Raw genomic sequence first — 26,918 nt, 5'->3', positions numbered from 1 at the left:
TGTGACCTTGAAATAAGCAATGGTTTCTTGATTATGACACTAAAAGCACAAGCAACTAAAGAGAAATGTAGATAAATTAGATTTGATCAAATTAAAAACGTCTGTGTTTCAAAGAACACTGTTAGGAAAGTAAAAAGATGCCCCATAGAATGGGAAAAGATATTTGTGAACCATACATCTAACAGGCATGGGTTTCCAACCTCTGGGATCTAACACCTGATGATTTGAGATGGAGCTGATGTAAAAATAATAAGAATTAAGTGCACAATAAATGTAATGCACATGAATCATCCTCACACCATCCCACTCAACCTGTGAAAAAAATTATCTTCCACGAAAGTGGTCCCTGGTGCCAGAAAGGCTGGGGACTACTGTATTAAGGGACTTGTATCTAAAATCTATAAAGTCCTCTTACGTAACAGTAAAAAGACAATTTAATCACAAATGGGCAAAAGATTTGAATAGACGTTTCTCCAAAGAAGAAACATAAATGTCCAATAATAAGCACATAAAAAGATACTCAGCATCATTAGGGAAATGCAAATCAAAGCTGCAATGAGATACCACTCCATACCCACTAGAATGGTTATTATAATCAAAAAGAAAGCAAGGATGTAGAGAAATTGGAACCCTTATACATTGCTGGTGGGAACATAAAATGGTGCAGCTGCTTTGGAAAACAATTTGGTGGTTCCTCAAGAAGTTAAGAGTTACCAAATGGTCCAGCATTTCCACTAAGTATAAATCCAAGAGAAATGAAAGTGTATATACAGCAAGATGTGTATAAAAATGCTTACAGCAGCATTACTCTTAATAGCTAAAAAATGGAAACAACCCAAATGCCTAGCAACTCATCAGTTAGATAAGCAAAATGAATAAGCAATGGATAAGCAAAAGTGGTATATCCATACAATGGAATATTATCAATAAAAAGGAATGAAATACTAATTGGTGCTAACATGAATCACACTTGAAAATATTGACATACTGAGAGAAAGGAGCCAGCTTGAAAACATTCTAGGTAGAAGAAGCCTGCCACGAAAGACCACATGTTGTATGATTTCATTATACAGAATAGGCAGATTCATAGAGACAGTAGCAGATTAGTGGTTGCAGGGTTAGGGAAGGGTGGAATGGGAAGTGACTGCTGATGGATATAGAGTTTCTTTTGGGGGGTAATGAAATGTTCTAAAATTACGTGGTGGTGATGGTTGCACAGCTCTGTGAATATACTTGCATTAAATTATATACTTTAAAAAGTATGTGTACGGTATGTGAATGAAATTCAATAAGTTGTTATCCAAAACATTTCAGGTGATTCGTATGTCTGAATAGTATTTTGTCAGTTTGAACTTGGCCCCTGTTCCTGCCATCATGAATCTGGAAGTTAGAGCATCACTCTTGAGCACTGGGCAGGGGACCGTTGCCTCAAAGCCTTTCTCATCTTTCTCACCTTGGGTGAGAAATTTAGGTTTGCAGTTAACTTCTTGAAGGAGAAGAGCTGATGGCACTTTGTATCAGGAACCAAACCTTTTAAGGTGAATGTCCTGAGGTTGGAACCTTTCCAAATTTTAAATGTGACTGTCTGTGCCCTACCCTTGTTTTTGTTTACCCTCTCAACTGTGTGTCCCACTGGAATAGTTTATGTTTGGGGTCCCAGATCCCATTCCCAGCTCTTCGTCCAGGCTGTTGTTCTTGCTCTGAGGCATCCTTTCCTGGAAGCTAGGGAGTAGATGGAGGAGCCTCTGGGTGGCGCCCTGTGTCCAGAAGGTGGACAAAGGAGAATGACTTGCCTGAAAGACGCTTAGGCCTGTGTTGGCAGGAAGAGATGACTCATTTTTCATCAGAGGAATTTCAAAGAAAATATAATGACAGGATGATGTCAGAGGAGCAGGTGGAGACAGGAGCCTTGATTGAGGTGCTGGAGGGCGGTGTTGGATTGTACTGTTGCCAGGGTAGTCAGAATGATTGACTGGCACAGATCACAAGAATCGTCACCTGTTTTTCAGTTCCTTTCTCAAGAGCCCTGGTGTGGGCAGAGCCTTCAGAGCCTGTGGTCAAGTCCATGCCTGTCTTGGGTGTACTGTGTTTGTATCTGGGTGAGATACTTCATCCCATCCAGTGCCAGTCATGGACATATTTCACATGCAGTGTGGTGTGTGTGGGCTCCTTCACTCTGTGCGTCAGCTCCGTGACTCGCCGGGCCTGTGTCTGAGAACTGAAAATCACATGCTCAGGGTGGCTTGAGGTGTGGCGTTTCCCCTGATATATTAGATACAGGAACTTGCCTAGATAGCAGAAGCTCAGATCTCAGGGCGTGTGTGTGCTAAGTCGCTTCAGTTGTGTCCAACTCTTTGCGACCCTATGGACTTCAGCCCGCCAGGCTCCTCTGTCCCTGGGATTGTTTTCCAGGCAAAAATACTGGAGTGGTTTGCTATGACCTCCTCCAAGGAATCTTCCCGGCCCAGGGATCAAACCTGCATCTCTTATGTCTCTTGCATTGGCAGGCGGGTTCTTTACCACTAGTGCCACCTGGGAAGCCCCTCAGATCTCAGGGACTTTACCTTATTGCCGAAAGTGCTCTGGTTCCCTCCAGTGTTTTGGCAAGAGCTGGATCTTTGTTCTAATCTTAGTGTTTTTTTTTTCTTTTCTTTGAGTTGAGTGCCCTCCTTGGTGTGTATGGATGAAGCTGATAAGTGGGGGGAACTTACAGTCAGGAGGAAGGATAGATAAGTTTTCTAATGTTTTCATTTTGTAAAGCACTCTAGTTGGTTAGATGTTTAGGCTCCCACTGATACTAAGACTGTAAGGAGTGAGTGCTCCTGGTAATCACTGTGTTTTAGCAGCTAAATCACATTTTAGTTGGAGGCTAAATCAGTAGTTTACAAAAGGATAAAAGAGAGGATATTTAGTGCTAGTACTCAAGGAATGGGATTCCCGAGTGGCTCAGTGGTAAAGAATCTGCCTGTCAATGCAGGAGATGCAGAAGATGCAGGTTTGATCCCTGGGTCGGGAAGACCCCTGGAGAAGGAAATGGCAACCCAGTAGTCCTGCCTGGAAAAAAATCCCAGGCAAAGAGGAGCCTGGCGGTTTACAGTCCATGGAGTTGCAAGAGTTGGACCCGACTTAGCAACTAAACAACAACTCAAGGAATATCTGAGGAGAGATATATTAGCAATATCAGTTGTTGCTTTTGTGTTTTATGCATCCTTCATCTGCAGGTGACATGGAGATAGGGGCTTTTAGGTGGCAGAGGACGCTGCCAGGCAGTGGGAGCGCCTCTCTTTAGGACAGACCGTATGTGCCGTCTGCTCTGCGTGCCCAGTGTGTCCAGCTCTTTGTGACCCTTTGGACTGTAGCCCATCAGGCTCCTCTGTCCATGGGATTTTTCAGGCAGGAATACTGGAGTGGGTCGCTGTTTATTCCTCCAGGGATCTTCCCGACCCAGGGATCGAAGCCGTGTCACCTTCAGTGCAGGTGGATTCTTTACAGCTGAGCCGGCAGGGAAGCCCAAGATATATCGTAAGTAAGAAGAAAAAGTGAAAACAAAAACAAACCCCCAAACAAACAAACAAAAACGCCTGAAATTGGAAAGAGAGGGAAAGACAGCTTTATTTATTACTTAGTGCTGTCTTTAATTGTTGGACAATACTACCAGGTACACTGTGGGACTGAAACTGCTCTTTGGAGGAGGGTATGAAGGACATGAATCAGACAGCTTTTCTTAGAGAAGGGTGCCGGGCTTCCTTGGGCCACAGTTAGCACCATTCCTCCTCCCTGCTAGTTGTGCTTCTCTCTGTTATCTCTCCATGAAATAACAGGTCAGTAGAGTAGATTTTTAACTTGAAATGCCAGGGAAAATATTCTCTAGAATGGGTTTGATTTGGGAGCTTCCTGAGGATAATTTGTGATGACAGTGTTTCAGAAATCACCACCTGACTCACTGAGCAGAAGCAGCAGTCTTGTCCTGAACATGTTCTTTGTGTATCCGTCCCTTAATATATACAGCTCCTCTCTTCCTTTGGTTATGAGCTCAAGGCCTTTAATCATGAGGTTGAGCAGTGGTAAGCAAGAACTATTCTGACGTGCCAGTTAACCAGAAAGTTAAAGGAATCCACATGGGAGCTGGGGTTCCAAATAGCTCTGATTTTTTTGGTGGGGGAGGAAAAGGACTCCTTTAAGGGTTCATTGTCACCTATGGAATAAAATCCAAACTCATCTTGTCACTTGAGACCTCTCGTAACCCAGCCCAACCTTTCCATAAAATTGTTTTTATCAGAATTATATTTGTTCTTTTTTTAAAAGGTCAAATATTACTATTACTATGGAGTTTCTAACAAAAGTCATTTCCTGTCCTATCCCTCCCTACCTGTGAGAACTACTTCCAAGCCATGTAGCTGTTTCTTTTAGTATTTTCCACTACACTTATTAAATCTACTCGTGTCCTAGTGATTTTGAGTTTGCAGCTTTAGACATGATCTGTTGATGTTCTGCGCTAGCAAATGTGGGTTTAGTTTTTCATCCCTGCCCTTCTCCCCTGTTTCTGTTGTCACATATTATCACCATTGCTAGGTACTCAGTGTTTAGATTGTTATGATCATATAAAGTTGCTTAAAGCTGAGGCACATAGTTTACATTTACTTTCTTGACCAATTTTTAAATTTTTTTCCTGGAATTAGCAATTGCCCTATGTTATCATTTGTTTACCATTCTATGTTCCTATCTCCATGCTCTCCTATGGGACTCGAGGGCAACTCTCAGTACGTTGGAACATATCAGATAATCTTTTGGCGCAGTATTTCCTTTGGAGACACTCCCCCCAGTGTTCTGTTTTCCAGCTGTAGCTTTTTGTAAAGCTGAAACCCGGAGTCTTCCCTTTACCGTCAGACTGGGGATCCCTCTGCCCCTCTTCTGTGTTGGCTGCCATGTCTCCTGGACCTCATGCACTCATTTTTCTTGGTTCACTGCATCTCTTCATTGGAACATATCTTAGAGTAGCTTCCTGAGAAAGGATCTTTGAGAGATGAATGCCTTTGAGAATTTGCTTATTTGAAAATGTTTTTGTTCTCCTTTTCATTTAATGGAGAGTTTGGGTATAGAGTGCTAGGTTACAAATGACTGGCTTTCCGTGTTGCTCTTGAGAAGTCCAGTGCCATTCTGGTTCCTGACCTTTGTTTGTGAACTGTTTTCTTTTTGATAGCTTTTAGGATTTTATTTTTATCTCTGATATTCTGGTATATGGTGATGATGTGCACTGATGAGGATCTTTTTAAATTACTGAGTTAGGTTCTCTGTGGGTCTTTATTTGAAAACACCTCTTTCATTTATTAGTTCTTTGATAATTTCCTCTCTTCCATTTTCTCCTTCTGGTACTTCAGTTAGTTGGATACTGGACTCCACTGTTGATTTTCTGTCCTCTCCCCCCCTCTCTATTTTCTGTCTCTATTTTTGTTGCGATTTATGGTGAAGATCTTCAGCTCCATCTTCCAGCTCTTCTTTGAAGTATTTAGTTTTGCTCTCATAATTTTTATCTCTGAGCATTTCCCCCTTACTCTCTGCATATTGCATTTTGATACACTTGCTCTTGTTTTATGGCAATATGGCCCTTTAGGACTCGGAAGATGGCAATCGCCGCCTCCCTCAGTGTTTTCCTCTGCTTCCAGTATTGTCTGTGTTTGTTTCAGGCTCCTTCTGTTTGCTCATGTGGTCTCTGTCTTTCACGTTAGAGACTCTCTTATGTCTGAAGTTTCTTTGTGGTCTTCATAATCAAGAGTTAGCCCCTAAAAAGCTGATTGGTGGGGCTTGTTGCCCAGTGTGCTGTAATGATTCACCGGGTAGGGAGGGTCCATTTCCCCTGGCCAGTCTCCTTATCTGGGGCCTCTTTAGCCTGGCAGCCAGAGCCCTGGGGTTGCCAAGCAGGGCAATAGGGCAAGGGGGAGGGGTTTTGTTGTTCATTATGTCAAATTTCACTCAGTGCTCCTGTTTTCAGTGAGGTACCTCACTTCTGACCTCAGGTGAGCCTGAAGACATTCAACCAGTCTGTGTTCCACCTCACCCTGCAGCTCTCCCCCGGCCCACCCCCAGGCCTTCAAGGGACCGAGTGCTTCCAATTCCTGAGCCTTTCTGGAGTCTTGCAGCACCGGTTGCTGTGTCCCTGGCCCCCTACAGGCACTTAGCAGAAAGAGAAAGCTGAAATTTAAATTAGTGACCATTTATCTTTCCACTCTCTAGTTTATCAAATTTCTGTTGATATTTTAAATTCAAGACTGGTTTGTAAATTTTCTGTCATTGGTAATAGTTAACATAGAACCTAGGCAACTAAATATTTCACAGAACCGCAGAATTTTAGAGCTGGAAAAGAGTTTAGAGATCTAGAATATCAACTCATTTTATGAATAAATAAATAGATACAGTGTGATTAAATGGTGCCAGAGTCATAATAAGCTAGAGACAGAAATGGAACTATAACTTCATTGTCTAGCTCTCAAGCTGCTAGATATAGTAAAAAAATCTGAGACATGCTTAATTAAATATTCTGGTTAATTCAGAGTTAATCAGAGGGCACTGTCTGTTTCATTCTTTTTTTTTTTTTTTTTAATTTTCTTTCTTTCTTATGGCTGTAGCTGCTTGGGCTTTTTCTCTAGTTTCAGAGGGCAGGGGCTACTCTGTAGTTGTGGTGCATGGGCTTGGTTACTCCGAGGCACGTGGGATCCTCCCGGACCAGGGAATGAACCTGTGTCTCCTGCGATGGCAGGTGGACTCTTCACACTGAGCCACTAGGAAAGCCCTCTGTTTCATTCTTGTTGAAAATTTTTATACATTTCTTTTGGTCTTGGTAATTATATAATTTTGTCATAGGTAATTTCTTTCTGATTTTTGTTTTTGACAAATCGGTATATTGAATATTTATTTTGAATTTTGTAAAAAACTAAGCTGTATAATAGTTTTTCCCCAAGGCCTTAGGAAACCGTGGATTACAGGTGAGAAGGATATAAGGAACTGAAATGAAAAACGCTGTGATTTCAAGAAAAATTCTTTAAAAATGAGTGATTATGATGTATGTGTGGTGATTCTTTTTCTTCTTCAGCAGTAGAGTGCATACAGTAGGGGGCAGCCCAGTCAAGCTGAGTCCTGGTTAAAGTTTTGCTGTTTGAAAATACATCAAGGATTATTGCTTGAAGTATCCTTAAGGTAAATTGTGTCAAAGGTCCTCCTTGATTTCCCGGAGTTGTTTAGCTCTCGGCAGTCATTTCCAAAATGTTTGAGATAGCTCTGTAGATCATCATCTCTGAGGGGCTAGAAGCTCTAAGAATATCTAATGGGAGAAAGCTGAACAGTAACTATTGTTTTTTTTAAGGACTTGTTGAATATCAAGTATGCCAGTCACTAATCGAAACAGCTAGATGCCGTTCTTTTCCTCAGTCCCCACTTTGGGCACCCGAGGGTGGATGGGCAGGTACTTACTAAGAGGCTCCCTCTTCCTCAGATTTGGTTTTCATCAGTGCTTTGCCTCATGATATAAAGCTGCAGGATAGCAGATGGTCTGATGCTGGGGTTGGTTTGCAGTCTCCATTGGGCAGAGCTGTTGCTAGACAAGCAGTCTTATGGTGGAATGAACCAGAGCTGACCAGTAGGCTGGGCTAGGCTCTGCTTCATGTCCATTACTCTTGGTTTCATCCAAAATAGAAACTGTGGTCCCCAGATTTTAGATGTGCTCGTTGGTGTTTCTGCCTTTGCCTGTTTCTTCATTGCCACCTGGCTGTCATTGGAGAGAATTCACTATGGCTCTAAGACTGCGGGGAATTGAGAGGAACTGTGCTTGTTTCCAGGACTGGGTGTGTGTTCTCTTCCATTAAAACGGTTACCCACATTTCCTTTTATTACTCGTTAAGTCAGAGGCAGCTGGGAGGATGCATTACTCACCAGGCGCACACAGTGGCCCTGGCTGTGGACAGGGAGTCTGGGCTGGGAGAGTGAGTCAGCTCAGGGAATGGAAAAATTGCAGGGTAGTGTGCGGTAGGGGTTGTGTGCCAGTGGCTGTTCCTTCTCTGCCTGCTCTTTTCTCTTTAAGGACTCATCAGAAGGCTGTGAATACTGGGCATCCAGTTTCGGTAGTCAGTAAGCCAACCAGACTGTGGTGGTGGTGTCTCCTGTGAAAGGAATGAGCTGACTGCACTTAGCATTGTTGTCTTCTGTGTTATGTGTGTATATGGGTTTTGAGGCAAGCTTGAGCTTGTATAATAAAGTTCTGTGTGTGAGGATTTCACTAGAATCAAGCAATCACAGAGTCTCTTTGTCTTAGTTATAAAATTTAGTCATCTGTATCTATTTTTGTCCATTAGGGGTCGCTGGGGTATTAAACTCTAAATGAGAGAAACATCTAATCCCATGATAGACCAGTCAGATTCCTTCTCTTTATTGTTTAGAGTACTTTTTTTATTTTTAGAGCAGAGATGAAAGATGTGAACTTTGTGGAACATTAATTGTTTGAAGAGCAGATTATTCCAATGGTTGAGATGGAATTGATTAAAAAAAAAAAAATAACCGGCACCCCCTGAGTTGGAAGCAGGGAGTCTTAACCACTGGATCTCCAGGGAAGTCCTGAGATGGAATTGATTTAATGAGTAAGATTTGAAGAGCAGTTTTTAGAGACAATGACAAGAAATAGGGGAGGAAAATTGTTTATTAAAGCATCTGATATGTACCCATGTACTTGACATATATTCCTTGTTTAATCTTATGAACAATCGTGAGAAACAACTATTTATATACACATTATAAGTATTAGGAACCCAAGTTCAGGAACATTACTGGCTTCCCCAGGGTCACATAGTTATGAAGTGATACTATCAGGGGAGATCCTGTTGGCCATGTTTCATTTGACTTTGGTCCTTGGACCCTGGTAAAGGGTCATGAGAGCAGAAGGTTTTATTAGAAGGAAGCAGAGCCTGATGGTAGTTTCTCCTGAGAAAGACTAAAATGATTCTTGTGTTGAATTAGAGTTCAGAGCAGGCTCCGGGGGTTCCTAAGTGGAAAGAACCTGGCAAGTTTGTCTTTGTCTTCAGGGGGCAAGTTCTACCTCTTTTTCACTTAGAGCTACTGCCAGGATGTGGTCAACTGTCTCACAGAGATCTAAAGTTAGCTCTTTGTTTGTGTGCAAAGCTTGGTTACCATGGATAAATCGTTTAAGTTGGTCTCTCTTACCTACCTCTTATCTTGGCCCAGACTCTTCTTCTGAGCCTTGAATGTTGCTACCTATTGACACTCTTAAGCTTGCCCAGTTACATCTTTGTTGAGCTCCTGACCCCTCAGTCAGTTGCATGCTTATTCTACTTTTGCATTCTTGATTTTCTGGTATCTCAGGAAAACAAGTTGATCACATGTTCATAGCCAGACCACACTAAAAGAGATTTCCCATTGAGACCAGTTTTTGCTTTTATTTGGAAAAGCATTTTTTAAATTGCATTTAGGTGGGATACAAGTAAGATGCTGACTCTCTCGTTCAATGTGCATTTACTTGAAATGACAGATATTTCTGGACAAAAATAACAACCTTGGCAAAATTCAGAAACAGCCCCTGTAGACAGGGCTTCTTATTCTTAAATCACATTTTTCCATTTATTTAAGATACTGACTCTCAAAGTATCCTGGAAAAAGTTTAATAGCTAGATCTTATTATTTTTACTTTGCTGGGGAAAACAGAACCCCAAAGAGAGGGATTATTTAAAATGGTGATATGGATATTCAGTTCAGTTCAGTTCAGTTGCTCAGTCGTGTCCGACTCTTTGCGACCCCATGAATTGCAGCACGCCAGGCCTCTCTGTCCATCACCAACTCCCGGAGTCTACCCAAACCCATGTCCATCGAGTCGGTGATGCTATCCAACCATCTTATCCTCTGTCGTCCCCTTCTCCTCCCGCCCCCAATCCTACCCAGCATTAGGGTCTTTTCCAATGAGTCAACCCTTTGCATGAGGTGGCCAAAGTATTGGAGTTTCAGCTTCAACATCAGTCCTTCCAATGAACACCCAGGATTGATCTCTTTTAGGATGGATTGATTGGATCTCCTTGCAGTCCAAGGGACTCCCAAGAGTCTTCTCCAACACCACAGTTCAAAAGCATCCATTCTTCGGTGCTCAGCTTTCTTCACCGTCCAACTCTCACATCCATACATGACCACTGGAAAAACCATAGCCTTGACTAGATGGACTTCTGTTGGCAAAGTAATGTCTCTGCTTTTAAATATGCTATCTAGGTTGGCCATAACCTTCCTTCTAAGGAGTAAGCATCTTTTAATTTCACGGCTGCAGTCACCATCAGCAGTGATTCTGGAGCCCAAAAAAATAGTCTGACACTGTTTCCACTGTTTCCCCATCTATTTGCCATGAAGTGATGGGACCAGATGCCATGATCTTAGTTTTCTGAATGTTGAGCTTTAAGCCAACTTTTTCACTCTCCTCTTTCACCTTCATCAAGAGGCTCTTTAGTTCTTCTTCACTTTCTGCCATAAGGGTGGTGTCATCCACATATCTGAGGTTATTGATATTTCTCCTGGCAATCTTGATTCCAGCTTGGTTTCTTCCAGCCCAGCGTTTCTCATGATGTACTCTGCATATAAGTTAAATAAGCAGGGTGACAATATACAGCCTTGACGGACTCCTTTTCCTATTTGGAACCAGTCTGTTGTTCCATGTCCAGTTCTAACTGTTGCTTCCTGACCTGCATACAGGTATCTCAAGAGACAAGTCAGATGGTCTGGTATTCCCATCTCTTTCAGAATTTTCCACAGTTTATTGTGATCCACACAGTCAAAGGCTTTGGCATAGTCAATAAAGCAGAAATAGATGTTTTTCTGGGACTCTCTTGCTTTTTCGATGATCCAGCGGATTTTGGCAATTTGATCTCTGGTTCCTCTGCCTTTTCTAAAACCAGCTTGAACATCTGGAAGTTCACGGTTCACATATTGCTGAAGCCTGGCTTGGAGAATTTTGAGCATTACTTTACTAGCATGTGAGATGAGTGCAATTGTGCGGTAGTTTGAGCATTCTTTGGCATTGCCTTTCTTTGGGATTAGAACGAAGACTGACCTCTTCCAGTCCTGTGGCCACTGCTGAGTTTTCCAAATTTGCTGGCATATCGAGTGCAGCACTTTCACACCATCACCTTTGAGGATTTGAAATAGCTCAACTGGAATTCCATCACCTCCAGTAGTTTTGTTCGTAGTGATGCTTTAAGGCCCACTTGACTTCACATTCCAGGATGTCTGGCTGTAAGTGAGTAATCACACCATCATGATTATCTGGGTCGTGAAGATCTTTTTTGTACAGTTCTTCTGTGTATTCTTGCCACCTCTTCTTAATATCTTCTGCTTCTGTTAGGTCCATACCATTTCTGTCCTTTATCGAGCCTATCTTTACATGAAATGTTCCTTTGGTATCTCTAATTTTCTTGAAGAGATCTCTAGTCTTTCCCAATCTGTTATTTTCCTCTATTTCTTTGCACTGATCGCTGAGGAAGGCTTTCTTATTTCTTCTTGCTATTCTTTGGAACTCTGCATTCAGATAGGAATATCTTTCCTTTTCTCCTTTGCTTTTTGCTTCTCTTCTCTTCCCAGCTATCTGTAAGGCCTGCTCAGACAGCCATTTTGCTTTTTTGCATTTCTTTTCCATGGGGATTTTCTTGATCCCTGTCTCCTGTACAATGTCATGAACCTCTGTCCATAGTTCATCAGGCACTCTGTCTATCAGGTCTAGTCCCTTAAATCTATTTGTCACTTCCACTGTATACTCATAAGGGATTTGATCTAGGTCATACCTGAATGGACTAGTGGTTTTCCCTACTTTTTTCAATTTAAGTCTGAATTTGGCAATAAGCAGTTCATGATCCGAGCCACAGTCTGCTCCTGGTCTTGTTTTTGCTGACTGTATAGAGCTTCTCCATCTTTGGCTGCAAAGAATATAATCAATCTGATTTCGGTGTTGACCATCTGGTGATGTCCACATGTAGAGTCTTCTCTTGTGTTGTTGCAATTGGGTGTTTGCTATTACCAGTGAGTTCTCGTGGCAAAACTCTTATTAGCCTTTGCCCTGCTTCATTCTGTACTCCAAGGCCAAACTTGCCTGTTACGCCAGGTGTTTCTTGACTTCCTACTTTTGCATTCCAGTCCCGTATAATGAAAAGGACATCTTTTTTGGGTGTTAGTTCTAGAAGGTCTTGTAGGTCTTCATAGAGCCGTTCAACTTCAGCTTCTTTGGCGTCACTGGTTGGGGCATAGACTTGGATTACCGTGATATTGAATGGTTTGCCTTGGAAACGAACAGAGATCATTCTATCGTTTTTGAGATTGCATCCAAGTACTGCATTTTGGACTCTTTTGTTGACCATGATGGCTACTCCATTTCTTCTAAGGGATTCTTGCCCACAGTAGTAGATATAATGGTCATCTGAGTTAAATTCACCCATTCCAGTCCATCTTAGTTCGCTGATTCCTAGAATGTCGACGTTCACTCTTGCCATCTCCTGTTTGACCACTTCCAATTTGCCTTGATTCATGGACCTTACATTCCAGGTTCCTATGCAATATTGCTCTTTACAGCATCGGACTTTGCGTCTATCACCAGGCACATTCACAGTTGGGTATCGTTTTTGCTTTGGCTCCATCCCATCATTCTTTCTGGAGTTATTTCTCCACTGATCTCCATTAGCATATTGGGCACCTACTGACCTGGGGAGTTCATCTTTCAATGTCCTATATTTTTGCCTTTTCATACTGTTCATGGGGTTCTCAAGGCAAGAATACTGAAGTGGTTTGCCATGCCCTTTTCCAGTGGACCACATTCTGTCAGACATCTCCACCATGACCCATCCGTCATGGGTGGCCCCATACGGCATGGCTTAGTTTCATTGAGATAGACAAGACTGTGGTCCGTGTGATCAGATTAGCTAGTTTTCTGTAATATGGATATTAAGGTTGACTAATACTCCTACACTTACATTTTCCTTTTGGAAGCAGAGCCATTGAAGCTCATTTTGTTTTATTCATTGAGTTGGTGGTTTATAGCTGTTAAATTCCTTGACTTACCTCCTTGCATTGGCCATTGAAGATGATTTGATGCTTTGCTAGGTCCCATGTGGCTCTGTGGTAAAGAATTTGCCTGCTAATGCTAGATATGCAAGAGACGTGGGTTTGATCCCTGGGTCAGGAAGATCCCCTGCAGGAGGAAATGGCAACCCACTTCAATATTCCTGCCTGGAAAATTCCATGGACAGAGGAGCCTGGTGGGCTACAGCCCATGGGATCACAAAGAGTTGGGCACGTCTGAGCAACTGAGCAGGAGCATGAGCACGTGAACAATGTTCTGTCTGGTGCAGTAGCAGTGACAACAACAGTGCACGTGGACGAGGGCGCCTTCTGGAGTCCTCGCTGGGACACTGGGAAGAGGCAATTTGATTATCCCCATCTTACAGACAGGGAAACTGAGAGTGAAAGAGCTTAAGTAGTTGGTCCAAAGATACAGCTAGAAACCATGAAGTCAGATTTTGGGTCTAGATTCGGCTAAAGATTGTGTTAGAGTTCTGGAAAGAGAGGGAAAGAGAGAAAAGAATGGGGCTTGGGGAGAGTTTGGCTGCTGGGCAGAATTCATATCTGGAGAGACTTGTAGAAGTGAAATTTCTGAATCAATAAATTAACTGTTTCCTCTTAATCTCTCAGGTAGATTTGGAAGTTCGCTGTTAAAAGGGTCTCGGCTCCTTTGTTAGTGTATGTTATCTGCTGGGCCTATTTAGAGGAGCATGTTGAGTTATTCCTGCCATAAGATGAATAGCTTTCTGGGCACTTGCTCTCTGGTGTGTTTTTGTGGTGAAAATAGATGTTGTATTTTGGGAATCTTGATGATTTGTTGGATCCAGTTTTGCTTTTTCCAGTATGTTCCCCCTTTATTCATGGCCCTCACAGTGCTCTTTAGCTCCTCTTGCTCTTTTCATTTGTTCACTCATTCGTTCATTCATTTATTCACTCATTTCATGAGTAGTTCTTTAGTGATGAGATTTTGTATAGGAGAACAACTTTAGTTTCAAAAACTTTAGTGGAGTAAAAATATAAACACAGCTATATTATAAAGTAGAAAGTGCTAGATGTCATAACAGAGAAGCATATAAATTATAAGTTCACAGAAGTTGTTTACTTCTAACTGGAATGGAGGGAGTCACCAGGGAGAATTCTGTGAAAAGACTGGCTTAAACTGATCCACAGGCGTGGGACTTTGACTTATGGAAATGGGAAGGAAATACACGCCAGGGTAAGTGAAGGAAACATTGTAGAGCCAGAGTTTTTAACTTGCTCACTGTGGGAAATGCAAGTTATAGAATTAAATGACAGATGAGTATTTGGTGAGCATTTAAGACAAACCAGGCATTATACATGCTTCAGGGAGATTAATCTCACAGTGGATGAGAACAGGGTCAGTAGGTTGGAGACTGTGATTAGGAAAATTAGATTTGTTAATTTTGGTGATAGGTTAGGAAAATGATCAGTTTACCAAGGTTTTGTATAGTGTGAGCAGTATTCAGATGTCTTTTTTTTTTTTTTTTTTTTTAAATATTTATCTTTGGCTGCACCTTGCAGCTTGCAAAATCTCAATTCCCTGACCAGGAATTGAACCTGGGTCAAGGCAATGGAAACCTGGAATCCTAACCAGTATGACACGAGGGAACTGCCTGGTGTTTCTTCTTTTTCTTCTTATTTTTTTTTTTCTTTAATTAAGTAATTTATTATTGAGGCTACGCTGGGTCTTGGTTACTGTGCTTGGGCTTTCTCTAGTTGCAGCCAGCAGGGGCTACTTTCTAGCTGCAGCGTGCAGGCTTCTCTTGTTGCGGAACGTGGGCTCTAAAGCTTGGACTCAGTTGTGGCTCTTGGGCTTAGCTGCCCTACCACCTGTGGCATCTTCCCAGGCCAGGGATCAAACCTGTGTCCCTGGCATTGGCAAGTGAATTCTTAACCACTGGACCGCCAGGGAAGACCTATTCAGAAGTCTTGTGATCACATGTATTAAATAGATTTTTTGCTGTCCCTCCAAATAATGATAATTACAGACAGTATTTATTGAGCACATACTGTGTGCCAGGCACAATCTAAACACCATAAATGCATTAACTCATTAATCCTCACTACAACTCTGTGGGACAGGTTTTATTATTATCATCATTTTACAGATGAGATTGAGGTTCTTTGAAGTCACTTACGTAACTTGCTCACAAGTGCTAATGTACCATATACAGTAGAGTCTAGATTTGAACTCAAGTAGGCTGTGATTCATGGGGTCGCAAAGAGCTGGACACGAGTGAGCGACTGAACTGAATTGAACTGACTGAGGCAGACTATAGCCCACTGGGTTGCAAAGAGTTGGACAGGACGGAGCACAGCACAATCTGGTTTCAGATTGGGCCTGTAGTTACCATGCTGCTAAAATACTCATGGCATCTAGGTTATTGAGCAAGAAATTTGGATATTTTCCTGCCTTTATTGTGTTCAGTGACTCTTGGGTATGTAGAAAATTCTTTGTAGACATTCTGAACCTTTGCATGTTTATTGTTGTGTCAATACCATATTTCTAAATCTTAGAGATTGGAGTCATGGATGTCTCCTAATTAGCTTCTATGAAGCCCACATCCTTTGCCTTCTGGACTCAATGGGAGAACACAAGTGATAGGCATTCAAGGCCAGGATTTGATGCCTGGACCTCCCATTTCCAGAAACCCATGGTTTCTAATGCCATTAGTCATATGGTGGTCTCTCTACCAAAATTTTAATCTTAAATTGTATTTCATTTTTTTTTTAAGTCTCTTTTTGTAAACATTATTTTTCTAGATTTCATTCTTTTAAATGGGTCTTATATTTCCAGTTTGTATCTGCTAAAGTTCTGATGCTGGTGGATGTCAGTTATTTTTGAGACCAGGTATACTCCATGACAGTTCGGGTAAAACATACAGCCTCCTTTCTCACAGGCTTGCTTTCATCTCAGTCACAGACACTGACGTGATTTGGGGCTGCTGCCCTGTTTCAAGATTTCTTGTGGGTAACGGTTGTGGGTGACCATCCTAAATCCTTGTGAGTGAAGTAATCTGATAGAAAAGCAGGTCTCAAGTCTTAATGAAGTTCAGAGTGTTGCTTCTACAAGGTTTTTTGCTGGTTTGGGGCCCTCTCCATTGGCTGTTAGCAAAGGATATCCTGGAGGGTGCTGAATATGTCTTTAAATGGCCTATTCTTTGTATAATAAATGATCTCTGAAACGAAAACTAGCCACTCCCCTTGCCAGCTTCTAACCACTTCCTGTGACAACACACAGATCCATCTTAGTTTTTCTGAGTGAAAACGTTATTTTCACAAGGCAATTTCTCTGCCCTTTTTTCTTCCTTCAAACGTGCATATGTACATATACATAAACGCTGGAAACAAACTCTTGACTTGTGATAGGTAAAAAAAATGGTGTATCCAAGGGATAGCATGTTATCTTATAAAAACCTACAAAGAATAAATTAAGTTGGATACTTTCCATTATCTTCTCTGATAACAGTAGATTCAGAATGTATCTTGATATTTGAGCCCTTGAATTTTTTTCCCTTCAAATTTCCTAGGTGTTTTTGAATGGCACAAGCATGATACATGATTTTCCAATTAAGACAGCCTTGCAATGGCTTCAGGTAGCAGCGTAAGGAAGAGAAATGGCTTTCATAGTAGGAAATGAAAATTTGGTAAAGATACTTAAAAGATTGCAAAAAGTGTTATACAGTGGTGACACAGACAGCACTAGCACTGTAACATTTTGTGTTGAAATTGAGATTCTTTCCTTAGAACTGGGTAGAGCTCTTTATAGGCTCTGTCTTACAAAGAGGAAGTATTCCAAATATATAAATATCTAAAATTGTTTAGCTTCAAATTAGCATACTTATTTTGCCAGAACTTTTCAGCAAAAGGAGGTAGTGTGATTAAAATAAATTGATTTGAAATCAGACAGATAAAAGTTCAGATGTCAGTTCATCCTCTTACTTTGTGACTATGGGTAAAATAACTTGAACAAGTTACTGCCTAAGTGATCTCATGTAGTTTTTTGACTGTAAAACGGTATCCTGGGTCTCTCCCAGAACTCTGGATTCATATATTCAATTGCATATTCAAAGTTCCACTAAAATGTCTACTAGGCATTTCAAAGTTAATGTATCCAAAATGGAATTCCTACCCCATTCCCCACCCCTCACTAAAAAAAAACAACACCCCAAGCAACTACAACCACCAGTGAACCGAAGACTGTCTGCTTCTCTGGCTGCCTTCCCCATCTTAAGAAACAGCAGTTCTGTCCTTTTAATTTCTCAGGCCCAAACCTGGAAGTCATTCTCAACTCTGTTCTTTCCTTGCTCACCCCACATCCAGTCCAACAGCAGATCCTGATGACTCTTTTTTCTTTTTTTAGTTTTAAAAATATTTATTTATTTATTTGGCTCAGTTGGGTCTCAGTTGGGGCATGCAGGATCTTTCTTCCCCCCAAGTTACAACACGCAGGATTTTTATTTGCAGCATGTAGGATCCTTATCCGCAGCACGTGAAGTCCTAGTTGCGGTATGTGGGATCTAGTTCCCCAACCAGGGATCAAACCGGGACTCTTTCATCCTGCACCGGGAGTGCAGAGTCAGCCATTGGAACACCAGGGAAGTCCTGACTCTTTTTTTTTAATTTGTCCAGAATATGACCGTATCTTACCATCTCTACCACTGCACCCTGGTCTCTGTTATCATTTCTCAGGCACTAGTTTTCACTTGGAGTATTGTAATCACATTATAACTAGTTTCCCTGCCTCTGCTTTTACCTCTCAATAGTCTGTTCTCAATACAGCAGCAGGAGTGGTCCTTTTACAATCTAAGTCAAATCCTATCGCTCTCTCACAGGAAACCCTCCAAAGGTTTTCCATTTCACTTAGAACAAAAACTGGAGACTTGACACACGGCCTATACAGACACAGGTGATCTGAGCCCCCTCTCTGGTCTTGTCTCCTGACATTCCTGTCCACTTTCAGCCTCAGTCATTCTAGTCTCCTTGATGTCCCCTGAACACATCAAGCCTACTTCTGCCTCAGGGACTTTGCACTTGCTCTTTTCTTTGTTGGGCCCGTCCTTTCTCTAGATAGCCATATGACTTTTTGGCTTGTAATCTGTAGGTCTGCTCAAATGTCATCTTATTAGAGAAGCCTTCCCTGACCATTCTGTACAGAAAACGGTAAACATATCCCCTCTGGTTCTCCCTTCTCCTCTTCATCTCCTTAGTATATATTTACTTTATTTTCTGTCTTCTTCTATCTTCCTACTAGCATATGAGCCCCATGAGGGCAAGATCTTTGTTTTATTCACTACTGTGTTAACAGTATCTAGAATAGGGCGTGGCACATAATAAATATTTGATGAATGAAATGTAGGTTAGCATAAAATTGTAGATGATCTTGACACCAGATTAAGGCATTCATATTGTATTAGTTCCCCCATTAAAGGCCCTTTATTAACCTTTCTGGTTAGTAGATTGTTCAAATATAAAACCCTTCCCTTTTGTTAAAAAAAAAGAGGGGATAACTTTACAGATATTAAAGCAGTTTGCATTTTTAAAACTTTTTTGTGGTAACACAGCATGTTTATATACCGTAGTTTAAAAGGCATTGTAGAAATAAAGAGCTAGTTTGGTAGAAAAAAGAGGTTGTAACCCTTCTCTGAGTGAAGGATCCTGGATGTTAGATGTACTCTTGGCCGTTGGGTCATCTGTGTTTTTGTGTGTCCACATTTCATTTTATAAAGTATCTCTTCATAGAAAAGTAGATGAAGAGGGGGCACTGCAAGAACTTTGCATATGCAGCTTGGATTCTTTCTAGCCTTCAAATGTGTTTCTTAGGTTTATTGAAATATAATTTAGGGACTTCCCTGGTGATCCAGTGGTGAGGAATCCACCTTCCAATGCAGGGGACATGGGTTTGATCCCTGATCAGGGAACTAAGATCCCATATGTCACGGGGCAGCTGAGCCCACGCTCCATAACAAAAGAAGCCTGTGAACTGCACCTAGAGAAAGCCCAAGCGCCTCAATGAAGACCCAGCACAGCCAAAATAAAAAGTTAATTAAAAATTTAATTTATATACGATAAAATCCACCCATTTAGGTCTGCAATGTTGTGAGTTTTGACAAATGTATATAGTAGTGGAACCATCATCACCATCAGCATATAGAACATTTCCATTACCCTGTAAAATTTTCTTGTGTTCCTCCTTTGTATTCTGTTCCCTTCCCTCACCCCATGCCCCTGGCAACCACTTATCTGATTTCTGTTCTTATAGTTTTGCTTTGCTAGTGAAATCACACAGTATGTGTGATTTTGTATTTGGCTTCTTTCATGTAGCTTGATACTCTTGAGATTCATCCATGCTGTTGTATGTATCAGGAGTATATTCCTTTTGTATTGCTGTGTTGTAGTTCCTTGTATGGATGCACCACAGATTATTAGTTCACCAGTTGATGGACATTCAGGTTGTTTTCAGGTTTTAGTTGTTTTGAATGTAGCTGCTATAAACATTTATGCGCAGGTTTTTATGTGGACACATGTTTTCATTTTCCTTGAGTCAATACCTAGGACTTATATTGCTTGGTCATTCTAGTATGTGTATATGACTGTTTCCTAGAGTGATTTCTGGAGGGGCCAATTTCACCCCCACCAGCAATATGTGAGAGTTCCCGGTTGCTTTACATGTTGCCAGGACTTGGTTTTAGTCATTCTACTGGTGGGTAAGTGTTAAAATGTTTTCAATTGCTGCTACAATGTCCATGTCAAGTTTTCATTTGCAAGCCGGTCTTAGTTTCATGAAAAGCATTGTTTTCTGCTGTCATTGAGTGTCCTGCTGTCCCCTTGGGCAGCTAGTAGAAATCAGGTAGATTTTTCAACTCTTGGAAAACACACTTGTGGAGCAGTTTTGCTCTCCTTGCTGATCGTCAGCGTGCTTGATGTCAGGTCTGTTTCATGGAGCTTGTTCTGCATGTCATTCTCTCTGTAGTGATGTTCGGATCCCTTGCCTCCTCCTCCCTGATTGTGGGTGTGGAAGGATTGCCCTCCCACTGTGCCAGGGAACTTGTGAACACTTAAACATCCTTCAGTACTTTACCTCCTCCCTGCTAGTGGTTCCCTGGTGCTGCTGTGACTTTTTCCTTCTGGCTCCATCCCAGCCAGGCTGGGAATGGAAAGTTAAGAGTGTGACGTCCTCTGACAGCCTCCCATCTTGTAGAAGGGTCTGAGGCTTGTTTGTTTAAGCTGAACAGAGGATGCCAAAGATAGAGTTTGAGTCAGCTCAGCACTAGCTTAGACGCCCCTTTTTGCTCTCCTGGTTCCTCCTTCCCTTTCCCCTCCCCCTCTGGCCAGTTGTTTCCTGGGCTTTGTCTGAGACGCACTGTAGAGTTTTAGTCCCCTCTACTACAGAGGCGAGATGGGGGAGAAGCCGCCAGGAAGTTTCTGACAAAACTGAGCTGCGGGCCTCTGCCTCTGCTGATAGTACAGGACAGCAGTAACCTCAGGAGAAAGGCATTTAGAAGCTGTGCCGAGCTGTGGGCTTGTGGCTAACTCGAGGGAGGAGAAAGGCCGGGCCTGGAAATGCCTCTCTTAGATTCATCTTATTTGCCACCAGCCATCTTTATTTTGACTCACGTTCTTGGAGTTGCCGGTGTTCTATACTGGAAAAGATGTGCCAGAGGCAGAGCAGGTAATGGTGCCCAGTGCTTCTTGGAATCTGCTGTGGGGCTTTTGAGGGTGGGGTGGATGACAGAGGTCTTCCCACTTGCTTTCCTTAAAGGGCCAGCACAGCCTGTGGGCTATCAGACCTGAGTGTGTGGGGGACCTGCTGAGGAAACCGGGCTGCCCCGGGACCAGTTTAAGGCTGGACCCTTTCTTCCTCCGTGAAGCTTGTCTGGCGAGGGGGTGCTGGCAGGATGAGGTGATGTCTGGGCTGGAGGCTGAGGGAAGTGGCAGCTGTGCTGACTTGTGTCCCTCCTCAGAGAATCAAGCCCTTCCATTCCTTACTTTCTCAGTCTCAGAGTAGTTTTTGGATCTGTTGTTTTTGTTTTTTTTTTTTTAACCAAAAACATAGAGTAACTCTCTTACCTTCCTCCAGGTGTAAATGTGGGAGAACTTGTGGGATTAGAGAAGTTTCTGGATTTGCTAATTATTCGGGTGAGAAAAGGCAGAGGAGGAAAGGTCAGTGAGAGGAAAGGGTGGCAGGCTGTCCTTGCCAAGGTGCATCTGGGAACACAGGGGCGCCTCTGTTCTCTTTGGTAGGATTGAAACTGTTCTTTTCCCCTCAGGCAGCTACACAGTTTACACAATGTGTATCCAAGCCATCTTGCATCCTTGTTCAATGCAAGGAAGTTAGCTGTTCTTTTCCCCAGGTGAATATTCAGATCCTGATATTAAAATTTTGTTTATTCATTTTGTTTTTGAGTGGTAGCAGACCCCTCTTTCTTCCCAAATTACTACTTGCTGCATTATATTCCTTTGGCTTCTAAATGCCCAATGCCGGGATCAGCCCCGTGTTTAGCGGATTCTAAGTCTCCACAGTTGAGGACTGATACAGTCCAGCTTTTGCTGGAGTACACTCTCGGATCTCAGTGCCTTTAGGACTTACTGTCTTTGTGACCCTCTTACTGCTTTCAAGCTAGTACGGCTTGAGACACTTGTTACTTTATATCTTACAATTAAGATGCAGATTTGATGACTTATTACTTAGGAAGCTATTAGAATTTCATGAATGCTTGGCAGAATTAGATTCAGTCATTCCCAGTGTCTTTTTCCAGTAAGTCCTAGAAAAGTTTATGACTAAATATTCAGATTCCAACGTGCATCTGTATCAGCAAAAGCAGACAGACATTTAGAAATGTGTTTGCTTGTGTAGTAGTGTGTCTTAGAAGGTAGCCCAAAGTGGCTTTCCTGATATGTGAGCCTGTGTTTGAGCTTATAAAGAAAGGAGTAGGCAGGCATGAGTTATTGGCCCTATATGCTATATCATATGCAGTGAGAAAGTAAATATTATTTAAGCGAAGTCTGATGCTTTCATTTTCATTTTCCTGTGCATTATGGTAATGGCGTTTCTCAACCACTAGTTGATTAATATTTTAAAAAGTTTATCCTCAGTATGGGATTTGCTCTTGAACTTAGAAGTCATAGCCCTATCTTTGAAGTGCTTCCTTGTTTATGTTTTAGAAATATTAATTTCACAAACAGTTGTAGTAAAAAGAAGAAAAATACACCGTAAAATCTTTTTATTTTTATGAAACAACTCTGATTCTAGTGCCTAATAGTTATATTGGGAATATGCTATGTTCAGTTTATCCGTAAAATTAGAGTGGTGTTTTTTTTCAGTTGGAGAATATGGATTCTGAAACTTTCACAGAATTACTTCGGAGGTTCTGAACCCATTTTAATTTACATTTTAAGATGTATTTTATCTATTAAAATGTATTTTAAACTTACATGTGTACTCTAATGTACTATCTGCTAGTTGGACGTCACCAGAATAAAGTTTCTCCCCCATTTCTGTGTATATATTTATAGTGCTTATGAATGTATTCTTGATTAAAAAGGTGAAGATTACGTCTTCTAGTCTGGTCTTTTTTTTTCCTTCCTCTGCTAACAGCAAGTGTGTAGAGTATTGCAGAACACACTGCAGAACATCGGTCCTGTGCTTAATAAATTCTAGGCAAGTCTGAGATGTTCAGTTGTAATAGTGAGTGGGTGACCCATCATTAAGTGATCACACTGTAGTACTGGCTTAGTGCACTACCAGCTTCTGTGCTCCTTGCCCCGGTTTTCTAATCATACCTACATATTATAAGAATGTACATAGTTTTTAGATATTGAAGGCATTTAACTTTGAAACAATATTTCTGTTATTCCTTCATGCTCTTGTATTGATTTATTTGAATAATATCCTGAGATTAGGGGCAAACTGAAACTGTTACTATTTGTTTCTGTTTGTATACAGCAGTTAAAAAAAAAAAAAGTTTCCCTGCAGTAAAATATAGCACAGAAATAAACAAGATGCTGAGGCTGATATAACTGTAATTAAGTAATCTCTAATTTCAATCAAAATTACTTGATTAGTTAAGTCATTTGGCTTTAAATAAGTAATATAAACTTGAATCTGTAAAATTGATTCATGCTATTAAATGCTGAAATTACATGTTATATATGTTGGGTTCCATCTAAGATTTGTTTGAAAAGTTTCTGCTGTTGAAACCACTAGGTTCCTTAGTGCTAGAGTTCTAAGGTATGGTACTCGAGTAAATCTTCATTGTACTTGTGTACATTTCTGATTTCTTCCATTCTTAAAGTTGATCAGTATTCTGTGTTGCTGTTAGAGTTGAAAGAGACCTTGCCTATTAACCAACCCAACTTCTTCCTTAGTCCTGCCCTTGACAGAAGTTACTCCTTTTGCTTGAAGGTCTCTGATTGTAGAACATACAACCTATGGACTATTCATTCTGTTGGTAGTAGAGTTCTTTTTTTTTTTTTTTAAGTAGAATTCTTTTTTAAGCTGAAAGTTGCCTCTTTGTAACTTATGCCCATCAGCCAAATTCTGCCTGGGAAAGATCAAGTATACAGACAGTCCCCAACTGTCTGATGGTTCGATAGATTTTTCGATTTTAACAGTGGTGTGAAAGCAATATGCCTTCAGTGGAAATCATTCTCTGAATTTTTATCTTTTCCTAGGCTAGTGGCAGGCAGTGCATACTCTCTCCGGATGCTGGGCACTGGCAGCAGCCACAGGGCTCATTCAGCCACGTGATCATGAGTGTAAACAACCAATACAATGATCCTGTACCCACACAGTCATTGTTTTTCATGTTCAGTATGGTATTCAGTAAATTCCGTGAGATATCCAGCACTTCATTATAAAATAGGCTTTGTGCTAGATGATTTTGCCCAGCTGTAGGCTATTGTAAGTGTTCTGTGCATATTTAAGGTAGGCTCAGCCAAGTGATGATGTTTGGATATATCAAATGGTTAATGGTTAGCTATATTAACGGAGAAGGCAATGGCACCCCACTCCAGTACTCTTTCCTGGAAAGTCCCATGGATGGAGGAGCCTGGTGGCCTGCAGTCCATGGGGTCGCTAAGAGTCGAACACGACTGAACGACTTCACTTTCACTTTTCACTTTCATGCATTGGAGAAGGAAATGGCAACCCATTCCAGTGTTCTTGCCTGGAGAATCCCAGGGACGGTGGAGCCTGGTGGGCTGCCATCTATGGGGTCGCACAGAGTTGGACACGACTGAGGTGACTTAGCAGCAGCAGCAGCTAAATCAAATGCAGTTTTGACTTAGGTGTTGTTTTTTTTTTTCCTGCAGTTTTTATTTATTTATTTTTGGCTGTGCTGGATGTTCGTTGCTGTGTGGGCTTTTCTTTAGCTGCAGCAAGTGGGGGCTGCTCTAGTTCTGGCGCATGGGCTTCTCCTTGCGGTAGCTTCTCTTATTGAGGAGCACAGGCTCTAGGTGTGAAGGCTACAATAGTTGCAACACATGAGCTTAGTAGTTGTGGCTCACGGGCTCTAGAGCAAGTAGCTGTGGTGCACAGGCTTAGCTGCTCTGAGGCATGTGGGAGCTTCCCCGATCAGCGATTGAACCCGTGTCTCCTGCATTGGCAGATGGATTCTTTACCACTGAGCCACCAGGGAAGCCTTGGCTTAAGATATTTTTAACCTATGCTGGGTTTATCAGGATGTAACTGCATCATAAAAATACCCTCGTCTAGTTGTCAGGCTTGCTTATACTTAAGCTGTCTTCACCAGTGTAAAGAATTCTCTTTCCATTACCACATGCAATTAAATATCCTAACTCCTTATCATTTTAACATTCCCTTTGGAGAGTTAAAGTATTTTTGCTTTGAAAATGTAGTGGTCATATGTGTGTATAGAGAGGTGAAGGAAGTACAGCAGTAACATGGGGAAGGCATCTTTGATTACTATTCCTTAGCTTTCCTTCACTGTTTTTTCTAGGTATTAGGAGTACATTGGTGAGACACTGTTATATATGTACATGACTTTTACAGTCAAGTTCCCAAGTCAACATGTCTTCAGCAGATGTAAATGAGAACAGGAAGACACAGTTTCTACTGAAGCCACATAATACCTGTAAGACAGAATATGACACTCAGTACTTGGAATTTTACATAGTTTTCAGTACACCATGTCTACACTTGCATTCACATATATTATCTTCTTGTTTCCCAAATTTCCTACTGTTTTAGCTTACATCTTCATTTCTCTCTGGGACTGTTGAAACAATCTCTTTTACCCATTCTCTATATTCCTCTACCCCCTCTGTCTCCTAACTGTAGCTAGAATGATCTTTCTAAACTACAGAGGTGTCTATGTCACTCTCTTCTTTCTGCTTTTAAAAGAAAGTTCAAACTTTTTAGCAGGAGATAAAAGGGTTTTCATGATCTCCCCATTGCTTGTTTCACTAGTTTTACTTCCTGTATTGGCCGTATAAGCACTCAGTACTGAAACATCATTTAAAACTTGTAGACATCTACCTGAAATGCCTGTATCTTCTCTTTAACTGGACAACTTAATACTTGTCCTTCAAGGTAAGTGGTTATCACTTCTGGAGAGCCTTCCTTGACTGGAATAAAAGTTCCTCTTCTGTGCTCCAGTAGCATTCTGTTAATGCTTCTTATTCAAACTCGTGTTGTCATCTTTTTTAGCTTGTTTCTCTCCCCACTAATTAGACTCTGTTAGACCGTAAGCTCTTTAAGAAGAGGAACTCTTACTCATCTCAGTTTCTTAAATGTCTGTGACAGAATAGGTGTCAGTGAATGTTACTTGAACAAATAAATGAAGGAATTAAGATATCCTTAGATTAAGCTGTAGTGGGAACCATGCCTGGTTCATTTATAGATTTACAGGGCTTTGCTTAGCTTGATGTGAGGCCTGAGGTGGGTGCTTAGTACAGGATAACTGAATAGTATAGAGTTGCCCTGTGCCTTAGCTTATTAATATCCATATGGTGTAGTATAAACAGGAAAAAGGCTTTATTTATATACTTGAGAAGAACTTTTGAACTTTTTGTTTGTGAAAGGACAGATTTCCCCCTATGGTCTTGTTTTCTTTCTCTGTAAAATGAAAGAGTTGACAATCCAATCTCTTAAGGTTTTTTCCATTTCCAGCATCCTACTAGAAGGACCAGCTATAATTCCTGAATCTGAACCATATGAAGTACAATGTAGAATTGTACCATGACTTTTTTTTTTTTAAAGCTGCTCCATTACACTATTGAGTCTCATTAAACCTAAGTTATAAAATGACCAAACCCTGTGCATGAACTGTTGTTGTCACCCCTCCAAAGATTGCTGTTCCTTTGGTTTTCTAGAACTTCAGCATAAGACTTAAAGACATTTTAATGAAATTTTGTCCTGTGAGATTTGGTGTAGATTTTTGAGATTGCTTTAAATTTCTTTTTTAGTACCTTTTAAGTACTTTTTAATAATTTATGTATTTTATTTTAATTTTTTGGCTGTGCTGGGTCTTTGTTGCTACACATGGGCTTTCTCTAGTTGCGGTGAGCAGGTGCTACTCTTCATTGGGTTATATGGGCTTCTCGTTGTGGTGGCTTTTTTTGTTGCAGAGCACAGGCTGTAGGGCGCATGTACTTCAGTATTGGCAGCACGTGAGCTCAGTAGTTGCAGCTTGTGGGCTCTAGAGTGCGGGCTCAGTAACCCTGAGCTTGTGGTGAACAGGCTTAGTTGCTCTGTGGCATGTGGCATTTTCCCAAATGAGATATTGAACCCATGTCCCCTGCATTGGCAGGTGAATTCTTATCCACTGTACCACCAGGGAAGTCCAAGATTGCTT

General features: G+C 41.4%; 1 protein-coding gene across 2 annotated transcripts in view; it reads left to right on the top strand.

Moving 5' to 3' along the window:
* MACF1 (microtubule actin crosslinking factor 1) overlaps positions 1–26,918 on the top strand; it is a 350,958-nt gene that overhangs the window by 85,220 nt on the left and 238,820 nt on the right. Inside the window, exon 1 of one of the 2 annotated variants that reach the window (XM_081492101.1) lies at positions 20,435–20,773. The exons of the other annotated variant lie outside the window; for it this stretch is intronic. Within the exon in view, the coding sequence (XP_081348227.1) occupies positions 20,665–20,773 (109 nt within the window). The 5' untranslated portion in view covers positions 20,435–20,664. Of the gene's footprint in view, positions 1–20,434; positions 20,774–26,918 lie in introns of those variants that run through there. 2 annotated transcript variants of the gene reach the window in all.

The sequence above is a fragment of the Giraffa tippelskirchi genome, chromosome 5 (genome assembly GCF_054371585.1).
Source record: "Giraffa tippelskirchi isolate mGirTip1 chromosome 5, T2T-mGirTip1v1.2.pri, whole genome shotgun sequence".
Classification (NCBI taxonomy): domain Eukaryota; kingdom Metazoa; phylum Chordata; class Mammalia; order Artiodactyla; family Giraffidae; genus Giraffa; species Giraffa tippelskirchi.
The sequence above is the reverse complement of the archived record's forward strand: the minus strand, read 5'-3'. Positions and strand labels throughout refer to the sequence as shown.